General features: G+C 38.4%; 1 protein-coding gene across 3 annotated transcripts; it reads left to right on the forward strand.

Moving 5' to 3' along the window:
- Window positions 1-66: 66 nt before the first annotated feature.
- Window positions 67-22,860, forward strand: dnai3 (dynein axonemal intermediate chain 3). 3 transcript variants are annotated; one of them, XM_046050707.1, is made up of 23 exons: window positions 67-180; window positions 1,399-1,481; window positions 1,586-1,624; window positions 4,361-4,545; window positions 5,014-5,118; window positions 5,627-5,755; window positions 5,862-6,061; window positions 6,386-6,502; window positions 6,944-7,140; window positions 7,732-7,850; window positions 8,530-8,619; window positions 8,942-9,031; window positions 10,617-10,736; window positions 11,908-11,981; window positions 15,513-15,666; window positions 16,392-16,491; window positions 18,467-18,591; window positions 19,059-19,119; window positions 19,582-19,712; window positions 19,947-20,154; window positions 20,715-20,806; window positions 21,381-21,497; window positions 22,604-22,860. In XM_046050707.1, the coding sequence occupies exons 2-23, from the start codon at window positions 1,421-1,423 to the stop codon at window positions 22,742-22,744; spliced, it is 2,655 nt and encodes an 884-aa protein (XP_045906663.1). In that variant the 5' UTR covers window positions 67-180; window positions 1,399-1,420; the 3' UTR covers window positions 22,745-22,860. The 3 variants fall into 3 exon arrangements, with proteins under 3 accessions (XP_045906663.1, XP_045906665.1, XP_045906664.1); XM_046050709.1 differs by having other exon boundaries at window positions 16,392-16,467; XM_046050708.1 differs by having other exon boundaries at window positions 1,399-1,475.
- Window positions 22,861-25,463: the final 2,603 nt, after the last annotated feature.

Below are 25,463 nucleotides of genomic sequence, written 5' to 3' on the forward strand. Positions count from 1 at the left end.
AACGTTTTACAACCATAGTTTACGACTTGACGTCATTCCACTGCTGGGACATGATTGGCTCTTGGATCTGTCAGTCAATGTTTTTTGCTGTAACCCCTGGAAACCAAACAGTCCCACTGATGAGCGGCGAGCTGAAATTGTGGAAAGGATTTCAAGCAAACTGCTACGGTTTAACTACCGGTAAACTTTATTTATTCGTTTATAAACTGTAGTTGTGTAGTAGCCGCATCTCTAGTGCGATTATCGTTAACTGCGAATAGCAGCGCCTTCGACGAAACTTGACTTGTAATAAACAAACTGTATTCCTAGAGCTCTTTAACCACATCTGTTTACATTACGTTAACGTTACCTCTTCTAGTTAACTTAGCTAGCAAGTAAATTCTGCTAAATTAACAATAGCTTAGGCTGCTTTACGCTAACGTCTTGTCGTATCAAGTACGGATGTAACGTTAATGTGTCTGTAACTTAACGTTATGTATTGTATATTGCATTATGATACTGTGGCGTTATTAGTTATGACCAACATAATTCGAAGTCGTGGAAAGTAACGAGGTTAAGTACAAGTATTGCAAGTATTAAGTTCAAGTATTCCAGCAGAAAATATATTACATCTATTGTTTCTTTTTATAAGTTAAAGATTTAATGTATATGTTTTAAAACATGATGCACGGACGAATCAATTTACCCAATAGGAACGTTAACGTTATATAAGTAAGTGAAAAGTAGCTGCACCTTGAGCAAATATAATATGATATTGCTGCTCACACTTTAATGCATCAGTTTCAATAACTAATGTAACATAATACTCTGAATGGGGCCATACTTTTGCTTTTGATACTTTAGGTAAATAAGTTTATTTGTATAGGACCAACAACAACAAGGTTCTTCCAAGTGCTTTACATACAGTAAGACATTTAAATAAATTAAGAAAATATTTAATATATATAATGGAACAGTAGGCAATATAAAAAAAGACAAATACTCTAAAATAGCATAAAATACTATAAACAAAATAATAAAAAAATACTTATATTCAAGTACTTTAGGCAATTGTATTTTAAATTACATTTTCATCGCTGGAATTTATTGTGATATTGTTCGTTTTATCGTAATCTTCCTTCCCCATTTTATATCATTAGTTGTAACCTTCGCAATAATAAACTGAAATACACCATAAAAATGTAAGTCAGACTTGGCTGAATTTTCTATTTACAGATAAAGTATATATTTAGATAGCCTTCTTAAAGGGCAGTGCAAAAATTGCAAGGCAATTCTCTTATCCTCCACAAGATGTCGCCACGTGAATTGATAATGATTGATTAAAAATGTGCAGTTTGATGTTTTGCTAGGAGAAATGTTTTCAGAGAATTTGTACATAAACCTTCTCTTTCTCATCAGTGAAGCCATCCTAAGTGCAACGATGCCACCTACAAGACAAAAAAGTGCAACAAGCAGTGCAGGCAGTAAGGGGAAAGGTAAAGGTGAGGGTGTGAAAACTAGTTAATGCATGTAAATACAATGCATGTTTGTCTAAGGAAGATCAAATGGAGAGTTAAAAAATGGTTGTCTGTTACTTCCCTTTCAGGCAAAAAGACTCAGTCACCTGCACACATGGAAAAGCCTGGTAAGAGAAAATTATTCACTGTTTTACTTTATTTACTATGATGAAACTATGATGTAGAAGAGACAATTAAAATATTTTGTTTTAGCTTAGTGCATTCACAGTCATGTCAACTTGAAATAAATAGGTAAACAATTTCAGAAAAAGTGGTGGGTTAACTGGCCTTTGGTTATACTCGGCATAGATGCTGCTATCTTAAAGTAAACAGTTAGTTTGTTGTAGGTGCCTGCAGGAATTGCAAATTTGAATAATCTTAAATTACATTATCTAGAGATCTAGTAAATCTTACAAGGCCTTTGGATACAGAAAACTAATTAGTTGTATAAGTTCTAATTTGAACCTTGTATTTGATTACCTTTTATTTATTTGACAGAGCAATGAATTAATAAAAGTTACAGGACTGTGAAAAAGCTTTGAAGCTGTTTTGAAGACAAAGGGTGGTCACACCAAATGTTGATTTGATTTGGATTTTTCTTCTGTTCATTCACATTGCATTTTGTTACTTGAAAACTAAAATCTATTAACATGTCTATTATTTAAAGCATTCTTACTTTACAGCATTTTTTCCACACCTGCCTAAAACATTTGCACAGTACTGAATAAACCAATTATTCAGACTTGTCTTAGATAATGTAGGAGAACTGTCTTACTTTAATGTAAGGATGTAACAAGTATGACTGAAACTAAAAATCAGAGATGAGTTGGGCAAATGATATGCATTCTTCTGATGTGATCTTGAGTGTACCATTGCATAGCCTTTGGACATGCTCTCTACTTAGCTGTGGGTCCCCATTGTCATGGCTTGGTTTACTGTCAACATACCAGCTTTGAAACCAAGCTTTTGGTCACAAACAGTGGTGTTAAGAGTCCTGGCTGTTTTGTACATGTATTCATTGTATTCATTAATTTCACCAATTTTCATCTTATACAACCAACAGTAAAAGAACAAGGTTGTTAGATCTCCCAAATTAACACATAACACACAAAATAGATTTATCCTAACCATGACCTAATCCTGATCGTAAACGTCACCTAAAACCAATTCTTAACCTGTAATTAAATTTGTTAACCTTTTGGGGTACAACGTTTTGTTAGTCCACATCAAGTAACAATGCCTATATGGTGGCCCACTGACTTCATCACTCCTGAACAGGTTTCTCAAGGACCTTGATGATATAAGTGATAGATGATCATATCAGCTGATACAGGTCTATTGTTCAGGCTTAATTTCTTCACTATTAAGAGAAATGAAAACAAACAGCTATACTTACATTGTACTGTGTTATAGTATAAATATCTTACAATATACAGTCGCAGCCTACAAGTGCAGTTTAATTGCATTCTTTAGGGTTATGGAACATTGCACATCACACTCTCTTTGTCTCTCAAGCAAATATTTCCCATGAATACATTTAGTTGACACATAACTCTGTGAAATGAGGGGTGTGAGTTTCCACTACAATGATTTGGCGTGAGGCCTAAGTGGTGTGAGTGGGAAAGGTTGACACACCCAGCTGGGAAGTGGTTACTTAAGCTGTACTTTAGCATTCCAAGGGTCCCCTCAGCAACCTTGTGGAAAGACTTTGAAGAGAGAGACCGCAAGCAGGATGAAAACTATCATTATGCAGGGTCCTGTTTACTGTAGTGTGCCCTGGGCTGAGCCTGGCCTTAGATATGGAGGAGTTTCCATATATTGTTTATTAAGACAACTTTGCTGTGGTGCTGGCGCAGCACTGCGGTTTTATATAGTAAAAATCCTGGTTAGATGACTGTAACTGAGCAGTTTATGTTTCACATTCATGCATTATTGATCTGCCTCTCATATGCCAGTATTGTGGAAAATAGAGCAGTAAGCAGTGGGACATTGCTTGTAGGCAATTTTACAAGGATTACATTTCATCCTGTGATTTTGTAGGGTGGTCCACCCTGCAGGTAGAGGCAGGTGAAGGATCAGAGGCATGGTTGTGCGTTTGATGAGAAAAGGCAGTGGTGACTTTAAAGCCTGCCCACTGTACAAATATCCAATGTGGATAAGTGAGGTTTAGACTCTTAGTTGTGGAATCTCTACATTGCCACTCATCACGCTTGTATCTCTGTTTTCAGCACTGTTTGCATCTAAATACAAATTACATTTCTGCTTTCTTCCCATATGTCTGTCAGTCCTGTCTCACTCTGGTGAAGATACGAAAACAAATTTTATATGCAGGACATAATCAGACATTAAACATTTATATTTTTATTCTAACAGTTTTACTATGACACTCCATTTGTAAAGGAATCTTGTTATGTAATATTGGTGCATATCATTTCAAGAAGATATTTTAAAGATGCACAGACAATGACAGCAATTTGTTGTGTACAGTCTGCAGGATAGAACACATAGACATGAAAAACCTAGCTTATTATTATTATAGTCAACACCATCAGTATCAAATCTTCTGGCTTCTGACAAAGACACCTCAACTTATCGTTTCAGAATCATCCTAAAGATTGACTTTATGAGGCCGTACTCGCTACAGTTTGCAGGAGAGGAGAAAGAGAATATGAACACACTGTGTTTCTGAATAAATTCACCAAAACAAAAAAAAAGTATCTAAAGATCTCTAACAATGTTTTGAAATGGAAGTAGCTATAACTTTTTGGAAAGTCACCCAGCAATCAATTGATGCTATTATTGAGTGCTTGGCCCAAATATTCATAAAATCCAAGTCTCTGTTGATCGTGAACTCTCTCACCAAGGTCATCCTGAAGATATCTTCCCCATGGTCCTGACATCAGCCACCCAGGAGCACTTTGGTTGCCGCACAGACAAGGACGTCACAATAGAGAGCCCTTACAAGCTGCTGAAAAAAGACGACATCATACAGGACATTAAGACAAGAGCTGCAGTGTCCGATTTCAGGCCTGTGAAACAGATTGTGCTGGTGAGGCTGATCCATTGTCATACAGATCACTCAGACAATACCCCCAAGACACTGTGATGATACACAGACTCCCAGGTTACAAAAATGTGGGAACAGACAAGTAACCAGTTTAACTTCATTTCCCATCTGTCTTTGATCTTGATGAAATATGTGGTAACCACCACTTTTACTTTATGCTGTCATGCCCATTCTACTTCAGTACATTACTCTGATGTGGGACCCATACAGACTGATCTGTTCTTTGGTGATGCGTGTGTGGTTGTCTGTCTTTTTCTGTGTTCCTAAATCCTACAGCATCAGTCTTCATGTCTGAAATCCACCTCACTCCGTTGCACACTATCTTGACCAAATTCCTCCTGTAGTTCCCTTGTGGTTGCCAGAATCCATTCAAATACACCACATTACTTTTTCTCTAAAGAAACGCTGTCATGAAAATAGCTGAATGTTGAAAATTCTTTTATCTGACAGGACTACCCAGAGGATGAGATCTTACTGGTTTTTGACAGGGACTTCACCTATGATCACAGCTTCTACCTGGTTCTGACACCAGAAGCTAAGGACAGAATCCTCAACGTAAGCAGACAGTAGTTTTGGTTATGGTAACAAAATGCACTGCTTTTGCTCTTACTAATTTCATGTCCACTACTTGGTGTTTTTGTTATAAATATAAATAAATATTTTCCTAGTCATGAGGATAAATACCTTAATCATTTAGCATGGGCATATTAGCACCAGTGCAGGGACAATATTTTATTTCACTTTTATTCTGGTGAACAATTTTTTAAGCCGGAATGTTTTATATTATTTACTTTCCTTTTATATTGTAGATGTGTACGCTGTTTTATCACTTACCGCTAACAGGAATCGCTGGTAACAGTGGTCATACATTTGGAGGGCCCATGGGGCTTTGGTAGCTCGAATATTTTTAATGGCTGATTAAAATAGTTTAAGACTTCTAGATCTATTTAACTATCTTGCTGTAACTTCAAAATGTGGAAAGTTCATAAAAAACCCTCACCTTCTACTTTAGTGTGTTTCCTGTTCTTTATACTGTATACTCTTGTAATTCTGTGTACTGCAGCCCCCAGAGCCTGAGACACCAGAGGTGTTTCAGAATGAAGTCAATAAAATCCCAGCACCAAGGCAATGGATATCTCTTGGTAGTGAGCAGGAAATAGAAGAAGAATCTATCAAAGAGACCAGAGAAAAGGTACTGCAGTATATAAAAAACACATTAAATATGCACAGTATATAAAAAACACATTAAATATGTCCTTTCATTGCACCTCTCTATTCTGTCCCGGTTTTGTCTTAAGTTGTTGTACAAGTTCACCAGAGTGCGGAGGAAGTTTGGATTACCAGTCTGTTTTTCCGACCGCAACGCTGCAGATGCCAAGGATGCCTACCTAGAGTGTGCTTCCTATCAAGACAGCAGATTCAGCATCAAGAAGATGCAGAGGGACTGCGGGGTTCAGTCTGTTCCAAGACTGCAGAGCAGCAGTGCTCAGACACAGTGGTATGGCAGCAAATCATTACACATAAAAGGGAATCGTTCTACGGGGGGGAAAGCACTCTGCCAGCATCTGCCAGTCTGGTGAAATAATTTTACCTGTTTCAGTGCATTAAGAAAATAAGATTTTAACACAGAATGCAATATTAAATCCCTTTGTAAGACAATTATTTTTTTATATGCCTTATACTAGGTGAGACAGATTATATAGCTGTATATTATGTACATATTTGTGAAATAGTATTCACCACCATTTTTCTCTCTTTATCGTTTTATAGTTTCTCCACTGCAACAAATATATTGTATAATTATTTTCTGCCCACTTTGCAGGAAGTTTCAGAAGAATGTCTTTACCCAGTACGTGCCAAGAGAGTTAAGTGATGAAGAAAAAGAGAACAACCTCCAGTCTGAGAACCTGAAGAATTTTTGCAACTCAGTGACCCCCAGGTAAAATGAAATGTTCAAGTGATGTCATGTTCTGCTTTCTATACTGGATAGGAAGACTGATAGTCAACCCAGCCAACTCAATAGATTAGATTACTCTATCGGCCTCAGGGTACTCACACTCATCTATTACCACTGTAGGAGCATCAAAATATTTAAAGGGAGTACTTTGATGATGCTTTCACCTTCCAACTGTACTATATTTTGTGCTGTCATAGTTGAATTCACAAACAAAAGTTTCAATAACACATTGTAATTGTACATATTCCCACACCCCCAACCTTCCTTGGTTCTCAGGTAAGAGATAATTAAACATCTGGAGTTTAGAAAATGTTGTACCGTAGCTATGGAGAAATACAATGGAGGGCAATGAAAAATGATGCACATTTAGATGAAAGTGTTTCCGCTTTACCAAAAAACATTTTTTGTTTTTTTTCTTTGCAGGGTTTTGCAAGTCCTTCAGCAGGAAGAGATCATGAATGTGTTCATTGATGACTGGAAAGCTCTGGGCACAGCAGCTGAAGACGGTGACTGGTCTGGGAAGGTTTCCGAAGGTTTGATACTTTATCAGGCCTTCACAGACCAGAAGTACACCAAGGACAAGAAAATCAGCAGCATTAATTGGCACCCTACCATCTACGGTAAAGTACAGAATTCATCAGAGAACAGATTTCTCCGCTGGGTTTGAACAGTGAAAAATTTCTCACACAATTTTGTATTAATGCATTGTATTGTATATTATAATATTAGTATATTCTTAGTGAAAAAAAAAGTTATTTGGATCAGATTACTTTACTTAGTATCATTTTAGAACATGTTCAGTAGATTATGGTTTTAAATGTCTATAATAGCGTTGGGTTAAAAAGTGCTGGCAAGGATAGTTTTGATGGACAATGCTGGCAATGATTATAACAAAAATAAATAACATCCATTCTCCCTGTTATTACACTGTCACTAACCAATATCAGAATTTCAAATCCTCATCTAAAAGCATTACTGTTCTTCAGTACTGCTTTGTAATGTTGCTTAGCTGTCATCCCCCATAAGGTACACTTCCAGCAAGACCGATAATAATATCAGTGCAAAACATGTAATCAGTGCGAATATATGTTATTCAAAGAAGGGGTCAGAGTTAAACCACAGATTTCTCAAACTCTGTAAACATATTTAACATCTGTTTTTTTTGCTGCTGTGTAGTTGATACAGAGTATGATGTGTTTTTGATGTGGTAGGTTTGATCGCTGTGGCTTTGGCAGAGAAGAAGAATGAGCAGTTGAACGAGTCCAAAACGTTTGTCGTCAGACCATCTCTCATTCTCTTCTATAGCTTCTCCAACCCCTCTAATCCACAGGTATGGAAAGTGTATAATAGGCAATGTGGAAAGTGGACAAGTTGGAAAAGAAGAAAGACAGAATTTCTCTACCTTCTCACCTCACATCTGTTTGAGATACACTTTGATAAGAAACGGCTGGAAGGATTTGCTTTGTGCTGTTATTCAAGACCATTATTTGCTTCAGCAAAATTTGATAGGCTCTATTGATTTGACCCAGGCTTTCAATCAATAAAATTGAGCTGCTAAATCACTCAAAAGTAATATGAGTTCTGGATGATGTATGCCTTAACTGGTGCATGTGTCATGCTTTGGTTTCACTGTCTGCTGGAACAGGGATCAAAGTGGTAAAGGGTAATGTGTAGCGGAAACCAGATACATTATATAATGGAAATAAATCTATTTATTTAGTGTGGGGAGCAAAGTGCTGTAGTTTAGTCTCGCTGCTAATCTAAACTCCAGCAAGGTGCTAAAAAATGACTTCTTTGTAATACCATGCTGCCCCTCCTGGGTCTATTTCCACTTGTGCCTGAAGAAGTGGAATCTACTGTATGCATTTGGTTTTGTGGATTAAAAGCTAAGCTTTGTATGGGGAGAATAAATAAATACTTGGGATGGCAAGCACCCAATATGTAGAAATGTCTACTTTGAAATATAATAATTCTGCCATATGTATGTTGGTTTTCTGTGTTGTTTGCAGTTGCTTCTGGAGTGCCCAGATGACATTTTTGCCTTTGAGTTCTGCCCCTCTGATCCAAATATTATTGTTGGCGGCTGCATAAATGGCCAGGTGCTGACTTTGACTCTACTCTGCATTTCTGCATTACTGCATCTGCTGCCTTTTCTGCCTCATAGTAGTTTTTGTACTTTACCACTTCCCCAAGCCCCTATTTTTTATTATAAGAGAAAATTAGATTAATATGATTTATGTAATACACCTTTGGTCACTACTAGTCATAATCCTGTACAGTTCCCATGTATTATTTCTGTTCCCATTCTGTTTTAAATTGACATTTTCCCTGATTTATGTGTTTTTCACATGATGAAGTGTATTTAGCACACAGCTCAGATATTGATCTCCTCTAACTGATTTTGCATTGCTATTGTCTCAGGTTGTGTTATGGGACATTTCTGCTCACGTTACGCACTTACAAGGAACACAGCCAACTGGTAAAAAGGTCTCTGTCAACACTGACACATTCGTAAGTACCCATATCCTGTCTCTAACATGCACAATAATACAATTATACATGGTGTTTTATATTAGTGTTGGTGTATTAAATCTGGTATCAGTTACTTTGAATATTTGGCTAGTGATGATGTCAGTTTGGTTTATTCAAGTAGGGGTCCTCAGTTTATCAAAGCATGCAACATATTTGCTGTAAAAGACAGGCAGTACTCTTTAGTGGTGCTGTATGACAGAGTGAGATGATGATACATTGACTCCTGAGTTCTCTCCTCATCCTCACCCTTTCATTAGATGGGAATGCAGTGGCCTAATGGTCCTTTTCAAGCCAGCCACAGCCATCAAAACTAGTCCCACAAACGTACTGGTGATGCCAGGAGTAAATCTCTAAGCAAATTTATATAATTACATGACCCTACTACTAAACGAAAGCACCCTGTTAGGCCTCACAAAAAAACCCTCTATTATTTTGTAAAGTAATAAAGGAAAGGTGGGGGGAGAGAGAGGTAATGATAAACTTGGGCTCAGATTTAAACCCACACCATAGCAAGTACATTAAATCCACCGTAGCCTGTTGAGACATCCAGAGGCCAAACATTAAACCAGTTCTGTTCATTAAAGCCTGACCTCCACTGACGTCTTCTACTTGGCTGCTGTATTTAAATAGGCACATATGCCCCCATCATCAACCCCCATTTGCTTTGTGTGTGTTTTTTTGCCTCTACAGTGGAACAGCTGTCTTCATCCCTGTCCTCACTACTTCCTTCTCTTTTGCTTTCCCCTCTCCCACCGTCCACACCTCCCTCTGTTCTCTTTGTCCTTGTTTGCTCTTCATTCCCCAGAGTCAACAGCATCAGCTCACATACTCCAGCTGTTACACAAGCCTTCCATCTTTCACCATAGTTTGTCCCCATAGATGATAACACACGCAAGCAAATCAGATTGCTGCCCTCCCTGGTGTTTGCAGTGTAAACGATGGCAGTTGTAGGCTTTATTTCCATATTGAGTGCTGTGAAAGCTGTTCTACACCAGCACCTGTTGCTAGCTCATCAGATAAACGAAGAATAAAAATCCTCCTGTATAGATTTGTGTTCTGTTTGAAGAATTTAAATCCAACTGCACTGCACAATCAAACAAGCAGATGTGTGTGCACTCAGAGTTAGCATGCAGCAGCATGAGTAGATGTTTAAAACCTGTGATCTAAATAAAAAAAAAAAAGTAGAAAAAGATAAATTTATTTTTGACGTGCAAACTGTGTCACAATCAGCAATCAGAAGTTTTGCACTTGGTAAATGTTGAACTGTTAATATTATACCCTGTTGCCAGGTTTTATATCTAGTATTGCAAAAAGTGTGCCATAATCCATATTGCTATTAACACCAGTGTGCTATTTGAATCTTTATGCCACGTGACAGCAGCACTATTATGATTCAGTGATACTGAAAAAAATCCTTTGTTACACATTCTGTAGAATTTAGTAAGCGTACTATATTTGAAAATCCTGCTGGATCATTTTAGGATGGCTGTTCAGCACTGTTTAAAGATTGAATTGTCTGAGCTCACTGTACATGCTGTGCCTTTTGTGTCTGACCTCCCATCAGGACCTCGAGAACAACAAAGAGAATAAGACTCCCGTTGTGTGCTACTGTGCAGTGTCTGCCTTAGACAGCAGCCACAAAGCACCAATTACTGATGTCCAGTGGCTGCCACCAACATTTGAGGTATACAGAGCTGAAGGGCAGGGGTTGGAAGGTGTAACAACTGCAGACTAAAAGAACATTCCACAAAGTTTATCAGTATTTCATTTGGTCTGTCTTGATTATTAAAAGGTGTTTTGTGTGACTATACAGCAGCAAAACATTATTTAATGTTTTCTTCTTCTCAAGCTTATTTTATTATATCTAATGTAAACGCTGGCATAGTTTCCAACACACTGGAGCCAACTAGAGTACATTTTAATCCTTCACCTCTAAGTCTCAAATTGATAGGAACACATTAAACCCTTAAATGATCAGAGTTCTTATTATATGTTTCTATATCTAGTTTTAGAATGTTGGCAGAGTTTTTAACTGACTAAGGTTAAAAGCCACTTACATTTACATTTTCTCATTTGGCAGATGATTTTATCCAAAGCGACATACATTTGACTTGAATATAAACAAGACTGACAGGAAGCACAGGGAAGTAGAAAAGGCTGAAGTCAGGGCAGAGAAAAGGCTGTGAAGGTTAGAATGCAACATATTGAGGGTATGATGATAGGAAGTGCAAGATTCGAGGAAGGTATACAGGGATGATACTGTGAGAGAACAAAAAATAATAAGATAAAACATAGTTGGTGCTGATCCAGATCAAGATGGGTTCCTTTTGTACTGACAGACTTTCACTTGCAGATCATAATGTCTGCCATCCAGTTTCCGTACGCTAATAGTGGCCCAGCATGAAAGAAAACCTTTTTTTCTAAAAATGTATTGCCCTAAAGTGATATTTGCTAATAACTGTGAAAGAAAATGTTAGCAGCCATAAAAATGTCCATACAGTAATAATGAACAGTGGTCTCACACTGATTCTATAAATTATTACAGTCCACAGAATCTAAGCATGTTGCTTTGTGTTCGTACAATCTTCTTCATTAAACAATGAAGAATGAATAACGCTATAATTCTGGTTTCCTGTTGCTGCCTATCCCTCGTGTCTATACAGCCAACTGCAATAAATCATGACAAACATTGGCACTCATCTGGATAAGTAAAATAAGGCAATCATCAAAGTGCCCCCCAGGGCAAATTTACCTCCCATATATCTTCAGGAACCTTGTTCACTATTGTCTCTTTACATTACAAAGCCTGACTAGACAGACATTTGTTGGTTTTGTGACTCACTCTCTCTGATTAGGTGACCAGGACTGGCTTACCAGTGGAGAACAAGTATAACATTTCTGTTCAGGTCGTCACCTGCTCCCCTGACTTGTAAGTCTTATACAGGAAGATGTTGAATTAAAATGTTAAATTTATGAAATGCTGTCAGCCTGAAGTGAATATAACCAAGTGATATATGAGAGATTTTGACTTAACAAGCATGCGTGTTTGTTTATAGTTGGGAGCTTCTGCCAGGTACAGAACATATGCATTCCTTCTATTACTATTCCCCTTTACCCTGTTCACTTTTGTCTGTCTGTAGAATTCAATTGTATTTTCTCATCAGTTGTACTTGTGTGTTGTGATAGCACTGTACATGCTGGTAAAAGCTATTCTGCCAGTGTTGTTGGTGTTTGTGTATGCGTGTGATTATTTTCAACTGACATAATTATGATCTACCATGAATTACTATAGCTGATCTTTTGTTCCACGTGAGGGTGCGGAAGAAGTGTCCAGATCTTTTACGCAATTCTACAATGTAGAAATACTTTGTTACCAGTAAAAGTCAAATGTTAAAAAGTTGTTGATTACATTTTTGTATTATCAATATGAATCTAGTAGCCTAACTAGTAAAGCAAGTAGAGCTGTCCCCGACTAAGGGTTTACATAGTCCAATCAGAATCGTCAGGTCCTGCCTATTGTCTACTAAATCATGTGTGTTTTTGTGCACAACGATGGGGGGGAAGCCGCGGAGCTGCAGTCTCCATTCATTCAACTTACACTGTAAATATGCATATAAACTGAGGTTTATTGAAGACCATTTTCTCTCTCTCTCTCTTTCTAGCATACCTTCAGTTTTGCATGCATGCCGTGCTGCCGACAACTGCATGCACGTCGCGGTTCCTCGTGGGTCTATTTCAAGTAGCTGGCTATTTAAAAACTATATAATATTCTTTGTGTGGTTCATCAACAGTGATAAATTATCCGAAAGTCCCGCAAGGCACGGACAACTCGGCACAACACCAGTGAAGCTGGGGCTCCGTCTCTTCAGCAAATGCCCGCTGCGGACGGTCGGTGATCGTTCCTGAATTTACGCATGGATCCATGATGATAGAGAACTATAGAAATTATTGGCAATAAAGCATGCTGTCAATATTTTCGAGACCCCCCAAAATTCCACAAATCATGCTTTTAGGGGAGCTGATATCTTATTTAGGGGAGCTAAGCTCCCCTGGCTCCCCCCTAGTTTGCACCCTGCCTACTGCGTTGAAAAAGTTAAGTAAAAGTATGTAAGTAGGCGATGAGCTGGAAGATGTAGAAGTAGCCAATTAAAAATAAAAGTAGCCTACTCAAAGCAGACAGAAAATTGTCCCGTATGACTGTATACTATTATATATTCTATCAGTAGATTATTATTCCTCATGCATTAATGTAGTTGGTTGAGATTGAACTATTTTGTATCAGACTGCAATTAATGATTATTTTTATTATTTTCTCCATTAATCGATTGCAATGAATTCTGAAAATAGTGAGAAATGATTATTTTTATTATTTTCTCCATTAATGGATTGCAATGAATTCTGAAAATAGTGAGAAATGTTGTCACAGTTATCCAGGGCCCTAAGTGGGACCTTCACAATGCTTATTTTGTCAGTCCAAACCTCAAAATGATTGACAATACATTAAAAGCAGCAAATCTTCACGTTTGTGAAACTGGAACCATGAAATGTTTTTACATGAAAAATGACTAATACCAAAACAGTTGCCAATTAAATTTCCGTCAATTAGCCTAACTGATGTAGTCCTACTAGCTGGACTTGTATAAACTGTTAAGTAATGTAATTTATATCAAAACATCCTATTTTTTTTAAACTTTCATACACATACATACACACACATTTTTTTAAAAAGTAACTAGTAACTGAAGCTGTCAGATAAAGTAAAAAGTTTAATATTTCCCTTTGAGATGTGGTTAAGTAGTAGAAAGTGGCATGAAAAGAAAATACTCAAGTTCAGTACAAATACCTTGTGTACATAAGTACAGTAGTACTTTGTCCACCACTGGGCTTAGCTTTGGCTACCTGAAACTAAGGAAAGGACTAGAGATATTTTCCTATATTTTGTTTCTGGACAGAAAGCTATTATCCATCATGATGGTGAAAATGGCTAGCCTTGAGGCACAGTGCTTCAAGTGGGAATCCCCTACCGCTGTCATCGAGGCATTAAAATGTGCAACAAACAATTACAACACAAAACACTATTTACAAGCTGAAATGTGTAGCCTACTCTCACGCACAGCTTGGCATACATGTGTAGGGCAAGTTCTGCCATCCTACTGTAGGCCTATGTGTAAAGAACTGCTGTTCAGTGGGCTTGTTTGGGGCCAAATTTCTTTTTTGTTGTGATACATTTGTATTTTTGAAATATAAGTATATATATAAATAATCTTTTATCAGATCTACCTATTATTATAATTTGTATTTGTTCGGATCAGTTATTTATAGGTAAAATCTAACTGCCGAGGGGCCACTGCGGCAAATATTTGAGTGGCTCCTCCTCTAACACGCTTTATCTCACTCCAAACTTTTGATCAAACTTGAGAGCCCTGGGGTCAGCACTAAAAGCAAGCAAAAAAAAAGTCTGTATTTGTCTCTGAAAATACAGTACTTGAGTTAATGTATTTAGTTACTTTCCACCACTGTGTGTGGGCCACTGTCATTTGCTGTGACATTGAAAAAACAGCATCTGCCAGGTTCTCCATGGACTTGTGTCAACAAAAACAAAAACAACACTAGCTTATTCTCCCTCTGCTGACCACACTGTATTGTGTCAGATATTTAAGAGATGTGCAGTCTATGAGGGTACTGTCTTTAGTAGCCAGATTACAGGTCCCACTAGACATCATTGTTAGTCATCATCGCTTACACACAAACATGTTAGAGAATTCTTGGCCTGATATGTGTGAATGTATACGGCAAGACATGACGAAGTTGTTGAAATAGTATACTGATACTTTATCTCAGCATCTGTGAGAAAACATTTCCAGTGTGTGTTTTATGTGTTTGAGCTGTGAAATAATAATTGTGGAGAGTTGTGTAACATGTCATCTAATATACCAGGGCCCCTTTTCAGAAAGCAGGATTAGTGAGAACTCTGAGTATGTATGTTGGAGCTTCACTGATGATGTGTTTTTTTTCATTCCCATGCACGCGCTTCCATCAGGTTCAACATGCTAAGAGTTGATTGAGCTAATTCTCATCAGCTGTTTTGGAACCGCCTATCAGCAATTTATTTTTATTTGTTTAGCGAGTGGACTATGCTTCTGACTACAGTGTGCAGAAGTTGAAGTGAAGTATCAGCCTCTAGCAGATGTTTGTAGCTTTGATATAAATGCAGACTGCTTAGTATATATTTGGAAGTCTGGGTAATGTCCATAGATTGGTGGTGAAGGAATTGTAGATGAAAGAGTGATGCCAAAGTACTGCTCACTTTCTGTGGTTATTGGCAGACGGTGCTGCTTTTTGTGCCTTTAATTAGAGAATGACACAGGTCTCCAAAAAGTCTGTATCAGTTAATAATTTGTTTTTATTAATATTCAGGTTGATGTAAAGATTTTGTCTGTGTCTCTCTCTCCCTCTACAGTGCTCTAATGTTCTGGGATGTGCGAGGATCAAAACTGTTGAGCCAGTCAATGTCAGACATGAAGCCAAATGTGGATCAGAAGACCCAGTTGACACTCTCCACTGTCCCTGACACTTTCAAACACCTGGACCGGTTATGGAAACCTCTTTTCAGGGTACTACAGGGTTTGAGGGTGCAATGGGGATGCACAAAACTCATGATTTGTGTAGAATCATAACTCTTTGGGACAAAAGTTTCTTAATGTAAATATTAAGCTGTATTGTTTACAGCAAAAACTTGGAAGTCCACCAATACTGGAAGAAAATACTGCTAATCCTGCCGATCTTTGTGAAAACATTTGATAAATGTTAACATATTTTGACTATTTACTGTCATGACAAATTTTATTTTGATGCTGAAATATTTAAAAATGAATATATGTAGATATGTGAATACACCTGCATTTGATATAAAGCCATGAGTAAGCTAAAGCTTTCAAAAAATAATAAGATTTGGATTTGCTATTCCACTTCCATTCTTGACATTTTCAAGGATGCCAAACATTTTTTTTTAATAAAACCAATAAAGTAACAAAGTTGAATATTGAGTGTGGACACACTTAAAAGGAGGAAGGACTGAGGCTTTGAGTTTGGCTAATTCCCCACAGTGCTAACACATTAAACCACAATATGAATGTAACATTATCTACAACTCAAATTTAAAAGCTCTGTGTATGTGTGTGTATTTATCTATATATATCTATGTATTGAAATGTGGCTCATTTAATGCTTTTTCTTGTGCAGTTCCTTGAACGTAGTCTGTGATTTTGTTTTACATAATGTTTAGTCTCTGTCAGTTTTTCAAGTGTCAAAAGTTTTCTTCTTCTCTGTCATGCATCAGGTTTCCCTGCCAAAGATCGATACCAGTGGAGAATACGCTCCTTTGAAGTTCAGCCTGGAACACTATACCTCTAATGGTAATAATATAAGTAGTACCACAGGTGAGGAATTTTACCCTTGAGGCTGCCTGAGTTTATTGGCACAGTCTCCCTTCCTCCTTCTTCCTACAATCAGTCACACAAATGAGCATTACTCAATTACATTATTACAAATATTACTGGTTTTATTGTTGCATTCAGAGCACATCATGAAAGTGGGTTATAACTCACTCACACACTCACTCAATCACTTTTAGAAAGCAACCGATTGTACAAAAGAGACAGCTCTGTGGTCATTGTCACTGAGTTCAAAATGTAAAATGCAAATTTCGTTTTGTGTACATTACATGAGTAGTCCTACTTTTCATTTTACTCCTCAGAACATCACAGGTGAGAGGAAAGCTTAATTTGTGAAGGTGTGTGTTAGAAACAAGCGAGGAGATCAAATCATTTACATTATAAACATAACAATCCCATGTCTGATAGTTCTCAGAAGTGTGAGCATGACTGCAGATCTGTTTTGGGGGATCTTGGATTCTTTTATTCTGCTTCGGATGGCTGAGCATAGTGATCAGTGGGGCGGAGTTCACTCAGCCCTCGGGTACTCTAGTTTTCTGTCTGTGTCCCTCTTCTCTCCTCCAGTTTCATACCACTTTATTAAGTGATACTTCCAAAACAAGGCCCTCATAGTTGCAGAGCATTAGGCGTGTGGACTGTCAGCTCTTTGCAATATGCTACTCAGGCTCCTTGAGGGCCAGAAGATGATCGTGTGTGTCCTGGCTGGTCAAGAAGAGACCTGTCTTTGTCTGACTTAAGGTCTGCCTCTCTAAACACAGCTTTGGCTGGCGGTTATAGAATTAATATGTCCACTAACTGAGGCAGTAAATCTGCTGGTGTTTTTTCAGCAGCCCTCAGGCAATCTGTTATTAAGGTTTTAATGAGTTGCTGTGTGATAAATACTTTGGTGCTACTTAAGATGTTTGACTGAGATTGATTGAGTCTACGCTGTCTGCCTCTGAGCTCTGTATTCAGCATTTTGGTCAGAGCCTTTTGCCATTTCTGATGCTGGACTCACTTGCACAAAAAGCGGTAGCCGCTGTTCCACTCAGCCCTGCAACAGTACCACATGATTTTATACACCAAGTGTTTGCGAGCAACCCCTCATGGGGATTGAGCAACAGCAGAGGAGTAGTGCAGTGTGGTAAAAGTGAAACAATGTCTACATCTGTGGCTGTGCTATATCGTCTGTCTCATATCTTTACACACATCTTAACTGGGGGAAAGTGGATTTAGAAGATGTTTGACTGGGTAATCTGATTTGACCTTCAAGAGCTAACCTAACAGAGTGAGGCTGAGACTTGGTTGAGAGCGGCCCGCTGATAAGGGGGTGTGAACAGATAGTCCTGTACTGTCCCTGACAGACAGTTGGGCTTTTGTGATGGAAAAGGCCTCTTCCATCTCAACCAGTCCTGCCTATCTCAACCCTCCCACCCTTCTCCCTTACTGTCTCCTTTCTCGCTACAATCCTCTCTCCCACCTCCACCTCCTTTTCTTTCCCATTCCCCTCATATCCCCTCGTACCAGCCCATTCACCTCAGCTGTACCCTTCCCTACCTCCATCTCTTTTGTCCTTCCTGTTCATGGTCAGATTACAGAGCAGGCTGCACCAAATCCACTGTTAAATCTCTCTTATTAACTCTTTCTCTCTTATTTTTTTAAGTAGATGTCTTTCTTTTCTGATAACTGATTAGTGTTTTCAAATGGTTAAATACATGTTTTGGAATTTCTTCTTTGTAAACAAGACCCAAAATAGCTTCAAGAAAGCCAGGTATGAGCCAACTATTTAAAAAAACAAGTGCTCTGTGAGAGTTTTCTACAGTGTATTGTCAACATTTTGTCCCTAATGAGGACCATGCGGTCTCTCTTGACTGTCTGAAAAAGGCTTATGAATGTGAAAGAAATGTACAAGTTGAACTTTTACCCTTATCTTACTTTCTGCCCCGCTCCCTACCCTCTCCCTTGCTGTTTACCCTGACAGAGGAAGCTAATGAAAATGATGATAGCTTAATGGTCATCCCGGACTACAGCCAGCTCAGAGCGCTCTCAGCTAGAACACTCAGACCTCTGGACGATGTCAATACCAAGCTCTATATTGGAACAGAGGTGAAATATTCTTAGCAATAAAATAAAAGCAAGTCATTCTTCACTATGAGCCTTTAAGAGTTTTTTTCTGCTTACAGATATTAATGATGGAACAAAGACTAAGGAAGATTTTATAGGAATTATTGTATTGGAAGAACCCACAAATATTATGACATTGTTGTTGTTAATTTGGGTGTCTTTCAAAACTGAGAATTAAATTCTACTACAAATACTGTTTGTACCAAAATTAAATATTGGCTTTAAGTTAAGCTAAATATGTCACATTTTATTGTATTGAACATGAGCAATTTACCATCTCAAAATCACAGGAAAATAAATCTACTGTTCAAGTTTTAATCGACTAGCCCATTTGTAACAATTTTATCAGCAGCTCTGTTAACAAAACTAAGACAAAATATAAAATGTGATCAGGTTTATACCATGTTTCCTTCTAACATGTTCCATTATGTGTATATTTTTACTGCCAGAATGGAGAGATTGTTTACACTGACTGGAAACTGGAGAAGGACGACTCAGGACGGCTGCACAGTGAGTATTCTGGCTTGCAATTATCAAAATGAGTTTAAAGGAACATAAGCACATTATGTTAAATCGTGTATTCTTGACTGTTGACCATTTTCCATAGCAGACCACAATGCGGTTTATTTTATCCATTAGATGTTATCCACTAATCCAATAATAATGGTATCCCCAAAGTCTTGAGACAAAAGAAGCGACTGAAAGCAACATTAAATCATAATAACAATTATATCCAATTTATCAAAATATTTTTAATAAGAACTATGTATGTTTTAATAAACACACATTAAGTCAACTGTTTCGTTTGGCACCTATACTGAATGTAATCACTGTCATCAAATTTGTCAATGCATTTAAAGGGACGCAGAGGGTTAATTGTTCCTCGTATTGCATTGCTCTGTTGCTTCTGTGGAAGCAAATTACTGTCAATATAACAGTACACCTTCTCTTCCTGTCCCTCCTCCCTCCCAGGTGCCAAGCCCCTCCACTGTTTTAGCATCCATCACTGGTTGGTGAATACAGTACAGCGGTCACCCTTCTTCAAAGACATTATTTTGACAACAGGAGGCTGGAGCTTCGCCATCTGGAAGGAGGGCGTCATGGTAACAACAACTGTCGTTTCAGCTACAGTACCAGTTAAAATCATACCCACATACTTGATTGAGTTACAATAACAAATTAACACAAAAGATCAAAGTTATCCTAGACTTTTAACATAATCAGTCCTTTAAGTTATCATGATGTACACAACAAGATCAAAATCATAATATTTAACATATTTATTGCATTTTAAACCCATTGACTCAATTTAACTTCTTGTAAACTATGACATTCAGGATGGTCCCATCATTCAGTCAGCAAGCTCTGAGCATGTGTGCACTGTGGGATGCTGGTCTCTGTCCCGACCAGCTGTTTTCTTCATTGGGAAAGAGGATGGCAGCATTGATGTGTGGAACCTGCTGGAAAAGACCAGTGAACCTATACGGGTACACGCACACATCACCAACGCCAAGATTACGTGCATCAAACCCTGGACCGCCTCATGTGAGTTCTTGGCCTCTTTGGTGCACAGCGCAGTGGTATGCATATGTGTGGCTCCAATAACTTGTTTTTACTAAGTTTTGGAAAGAAAACTTTCATGTCTCACAAACAGATCACATTGTAATGATATGTTTACCTTATTTACATTAAATGGAGGTAAACCTGTGATTTAGTTTAGATGGAAAACTTACTATCTAAACTAACTGCTAAAAAGGACTGCTACAAGGTATTAATCAGTCAAACTTAATTGTATAGCAGCTTTCGTACAGGTTAGTGCCATTCAAAATGCTTTACGGATGACTGACAGGCTGATAATAAGACTATACAAATTTTAACAGTAAAATAATGAATAAATGTACCTGAGAAATACAAATTTATGAAAATGTAATAATAAAACAAACAAAATAGATAAAAGACAATAACATAAAATAGGGAGAAAGAAGTACTCTGCTGTACCTGCTGTCACAGTTACTTCTAAGATATAAAATGTCCCTGCCTCTCTGCCTGTTTTTTTTATATTTTCACAGCCTTGGTAATAAAGATTTTGTTTTTTGTACAAACAGCCAAGCAACACTTCCTGGCTGTGACCGATGACCTTGGGATGGTCCGTGTTTTTGAACTCCCAAAGACACTCTACGTTCCCTCCAGGAGTGAGGTAAAGACAATCCAACCTCAGATGTACTCACTTTAAAGAAGCTTATGAGTTGTCTGTTTATTTATTATTTTGTAAAAAGAAATAAAAATGTACGTATGGTCTAGGTTGACAAAATGAGATAACAACTCTAGCACTGCAGACCAATGATCACCAAACCTGATTTGATTTACTGTAACTTTATTATTAGAACATTTTTCTCGAAATTTGTCTTGCTTCCCGAGACGTACACTGTTTAACATACATAACAAAACACAACATTTAACCAAAACAACAAAACAAATACTACAGACATATATTACATCAGACATTATGAATAAGTGGTTGCAGTGCAATACATTTAATTGCTCCCTTTTATAATCAGTTCTTAGTCTACACAGGAACACGGAGGCCTACTGAGAACCCAAACTCTGATATAACTGTTTGACAGACTGAGGAACCAAAGAGTTCGGCAGTCTGTTCAGTCGAGCCTCTGGGACGCTAAATTTTCTGTTTGATAGCAAAAGCTGCTATTATGGGTTATTGTGAACAGTATACATCACACATTAGAACTGCTTTCTGTTTTGTCCGTATGCAGAGTTTGAGTGTGAAGAAATACTTTGAGCTGGAGGAAGACAGGTTGAAGGATTTTCTGAAGAGGGAGGAACTGTGGGCAAAACAGAAGAAGGAAGCTGAAGAACAAAAAAAGAAGACGGTAAGCTGTCGTTCTGATTGGTAGAAGCCTCAGCAGGCTTTGTGCGGACATTACACTAGACCTAGAGAGCAGAAGTAAGTTTGTTTATGGAGTGTTGTTGGTTTGGATCCTTGCACAATCAATGTTTATCTTTAAGTGGTCTTTGAATGAGACCTTGTGTCCTCAGCTACACTCTAACCTCACTGGTATTGGTGGACAGCCCTCTGACTGTACAGCGAGATCTGCAAATGTTTTTTTTATTGCCCCAGTTAGTGTGTACAACAGTTAAAAGTTGGCAATGGAAAAACTGGAGTAGGTCATCCCTCTGTTTCTGTCTCCTCTGTCTCTCTTATTCTCTTTCACTCTGCCTCCCCTCATGTTTAATTCACTCAGATCAGATCATTTGATCCTTTGCACTGGGGACAGTATAGTTAGGAGATAAAACTTTCAGTGGCTGAATGTTTAAAAAATGGTAAGTATGAATGCAGAGGGAGGTTAGTTTTGTTGCAGTAATCTTATGATGGTTTATGTGGTGGTGGACATGATCTTCTTGCTCCTCCAATCAGTCATACATTCCCCACATATGCTGGTATGTTCATTTCCAATCTTTGTCATCATATGACAAGGATGTGACACCTCAAACTGTGTGATTACTGTTTTTAAATTAAGTGATTTCAGAAAGTTATCATTTACCAAAGCCTCCTTTAAGAAACTCTTCCCCACCTGATCAAAGCAGATCATATTGGAACATTTTGCAATGTTAAAATACAAAATTTTATTTTGTAAAAGATTTGGTAAAGGAGACAAAAAAGAGAATTTGCTCAGACTGTATCTCATTTATATACACCAATGTTAAGTGGTCTGTCAAGCCTTTCCTGAAGCCACAAAAGTTTCCCACATATTTTTATTTTGGGATTGCTGCAAGATGTATTCTTGAAATCATAGGTTTGCCTGAAATTTATGTTAAATATTTGTGTAACTAAAAGTCTGACGCAACACATGTAGCTGAAGATTTTGCTTCAAAGCAGGGAAAAAGTCAGCTCTTTGGTAAGGAGAAGTTGTAATGTGCCCTATCATTTGCTACATATTGTTTATGTCTGAAATTCTTCTCTGGTTTTTGTCCCCAGGAGCCCGAGAAGCCAGTCAAATTCCTGCAGGAGAATGAAGAAGCGAACATGAAGGAATACAGTGATTACCTGATGCTAGAGGAAAGCATCCTGAAGGGCCTGGGCCTATTGCCAGCTACTGCCAACACACAAGATACCTGATATCACACTTGCACACATACACGCACAAATTGCATTTCATATAAAAGACATAAAACTGGTTTTCATCATAATTTTTTATACATTTGATTGACTGTTTTTATAAATGTGTAAAGGTTTGTGTCTTTGCTGCAGTTTTTATTGAAATACAATCTATATACTACTTAGACGTAAAATATGAGAAGAGTGAACATTTTTGCACATTTATTCTGCCATCAACATTCAGGCTGATTTTGGATTGGGACATCAGGCTCACAGATTTTTTTTTCATCTACCCATCTGAGATCTAGTTACTGGGTAATGCCATCCATTAGCCCAGTCTTCACCACCACTCCCTGAGGATGCAGTTTTGAACTATCTCAAGGATCTGACCTCGGCAGGAAGTCATTTTATGGCTCTTTGATTTCATGATTACTTATCTGTTGTTGTTGAAAGCTTCTCTATTATATAACAGTTCACACAGCAGCTATCTGAACCAGTAGACAAGAAAAATAATATTATGTATAACTTTATGTGAATCATTCAGATGTCAGTTAGGAAAAAACATTACTGGACCATATTCTTAAAGCTGCACTGATCAATATATAACAAAGGGTCAAATGACTGTGTAGTGTGAAACAACTCATTTGTAGTGATGAAGCTACACAGAAATATCCTCTCACTCTACAACTCCCTTCAGCTCTTTTAACGTCTTTCAGCTCATTGTTTTGGTTTTAAGGCCTACAGACAACTAGTTAGCAAATAGCTAACTAACTAGCCGGTGAACATTTTGGCACATTTGAGACAGATCTTTACCTCAGGAGTCGGTGGATGGTTAGAATAATGCAGAGACAGAGTGAATATTGGCCAGGTGGCCAGAATTACAACCCTAAAGCTGATGATAACCGGAGCAACTTTTAGAGCAATCATGCAGGGCAACGTTGCCGTCAATGGTAATGAGTAAAGATTACTACCGTAATCCCCTTCCCCCACCACTCCGCCACCCGCCCCGCATCGCCGCTATCCGTTCAAAACATAGTCAGACTTGCCACCAGCAAGATTGCTCAAAAAGCTGTCCCGTGTATCATCAGCTTAAATGAATCATGTTGCTTTGTATCTGCTGGATGTGTAAAAAGGCGGTTAGGGTTAGACATTCTTATCAATCAATAACAATATTGGGGGAGAAACAAAGAAAAAAGGAGCAAAGTTGAGTTTGATTGAAATAAAATAAATGATTCAGGTAGGCACGATTGCACATCAAACTCTTGTTTGCTAGATTTTCCCTAGATAAATCATGTTTATTTAACTTAAGTTCCTCTCCAAATTTTTCTCCCGGTAACGCTACAGTGCCTACATGCCCCACCCAGTTTGAGATCAACTGATCTAAGCTGTGGTTATATGTTACCTCTAGGCTTTTAAGCAGCCTGCTACATTGACAATGTGAATCCAGTAATGAGATTCACCTGAATGAGTGGCCTTGAAACTTTATCAACACAAGCAAGGGAGCAGTGGACTACTGCTCACACGGAAAAGTAGCTCTGCAGCTAAAAGTGTGGTTTTCATTTCAGTTGGACTCTTTCACCACAATGGAAAGGTTTTCCCAAGTGAAACTTTTATTTCTGGCACATTGTTCACAACATTTATGAGAATACTCTTTCCCTTGTCATGTGTTGTAACAAGTACCCCTCCAGCTCTCTGGACTCCATTAGTTTCGCACCTTCATGGGGATAACATAAGGACGCCTCAGAGTGCTTGGTCCACCTCAGGTCAAGAGCAGGCCCAGTAAACTTATAGTCAAAACTGACAGCAAGTATCCTGCCAGAAAAGAAGCTGGAGGGACAGAGCTAGGGGGGTGGCCGCATAATTTAGGGGCAGCTGTCTATTGCGAGGTTCACTGAGTATGAGATGCCGAAAAAGGGAAGAGAGAATAGACGATTGAAAGAACAGATGATCAACAGCAAAACAAGTAGCTGAATGTTGGGCGAGAGTGGGTAGGGGAGAGTGAGAGAGAAGAAAAAGAAGATGGCAAGAGATGGAAAAACAGAGTTGATTCCTCTCAACATAAGGGAGCTGGGGTCAACTTCACTCCGGCCATGACTCATTCACATGGATGGTCCTGTCATGGAGCAGAGGGGGTGACAGACGTTAAAAAGAATGGGCTGATGTGAGGGTGCACAGAGGCAGGCGTCCATATGGCCCCTTAGGCACCAACAAGGCCCGGGTCACAAAAGGGGCTTCTGCTCTCCAGTCGTCCGCTCCTCAGACCTCTCTGGGAGTTCTGTTTTGCAGTCCCTCTCTTCTCCAGATCCTCTCACTCTCTCCCAGGCCAGCTGAGGAATGTGCCTTCTGCAGACCAACACGCACATACACAGGGGGAGTGTCTTCACCCTCACTGGTTAGTTATTATTGTTATGGTCGCTGCAAAGAATGTTGTGCAGTTGAGTAAGGATGCATGCAATGTAAGCATTCGTGGCATTTGAAGTTCCACAGACATATGCGGAGACTTTTGCAGGTTAAGCTCTGCTGCTTAGCACTCACACTCCTTTAATGTTTTGGACAATGGACTACAGCACAACTATAAACCCAGTGACCCTCCTGACATGACGGGTATTCATGTCAGATTTCCCTCAGTTGATTTCTTCATCTAAGTCCAAGAGAATTCCCAAACATAAAAAGAAATCTCTAACCAAGGGGGTGTCTATGTAGGATGGATTGCCTGCGGTCCAGTTTTTATCACCAATTC

Source organism: Micropterus dolomieu, linkage group LG05 (genome assembly GCF_021292245.1).
Source record: "Micropterus dolomieu isolate WLL.071019.BEF.003 ecotype Adirondacks linkage group LG05, ASM2129224v1, whole genome shotgun sequence".
Lineage (NCBI taxonomy): Eukaryota > Metazoa > Chordata > Actinopteri > Centrarchiformes > Centrarchidae > Micropterus > Micropterus dolomieu.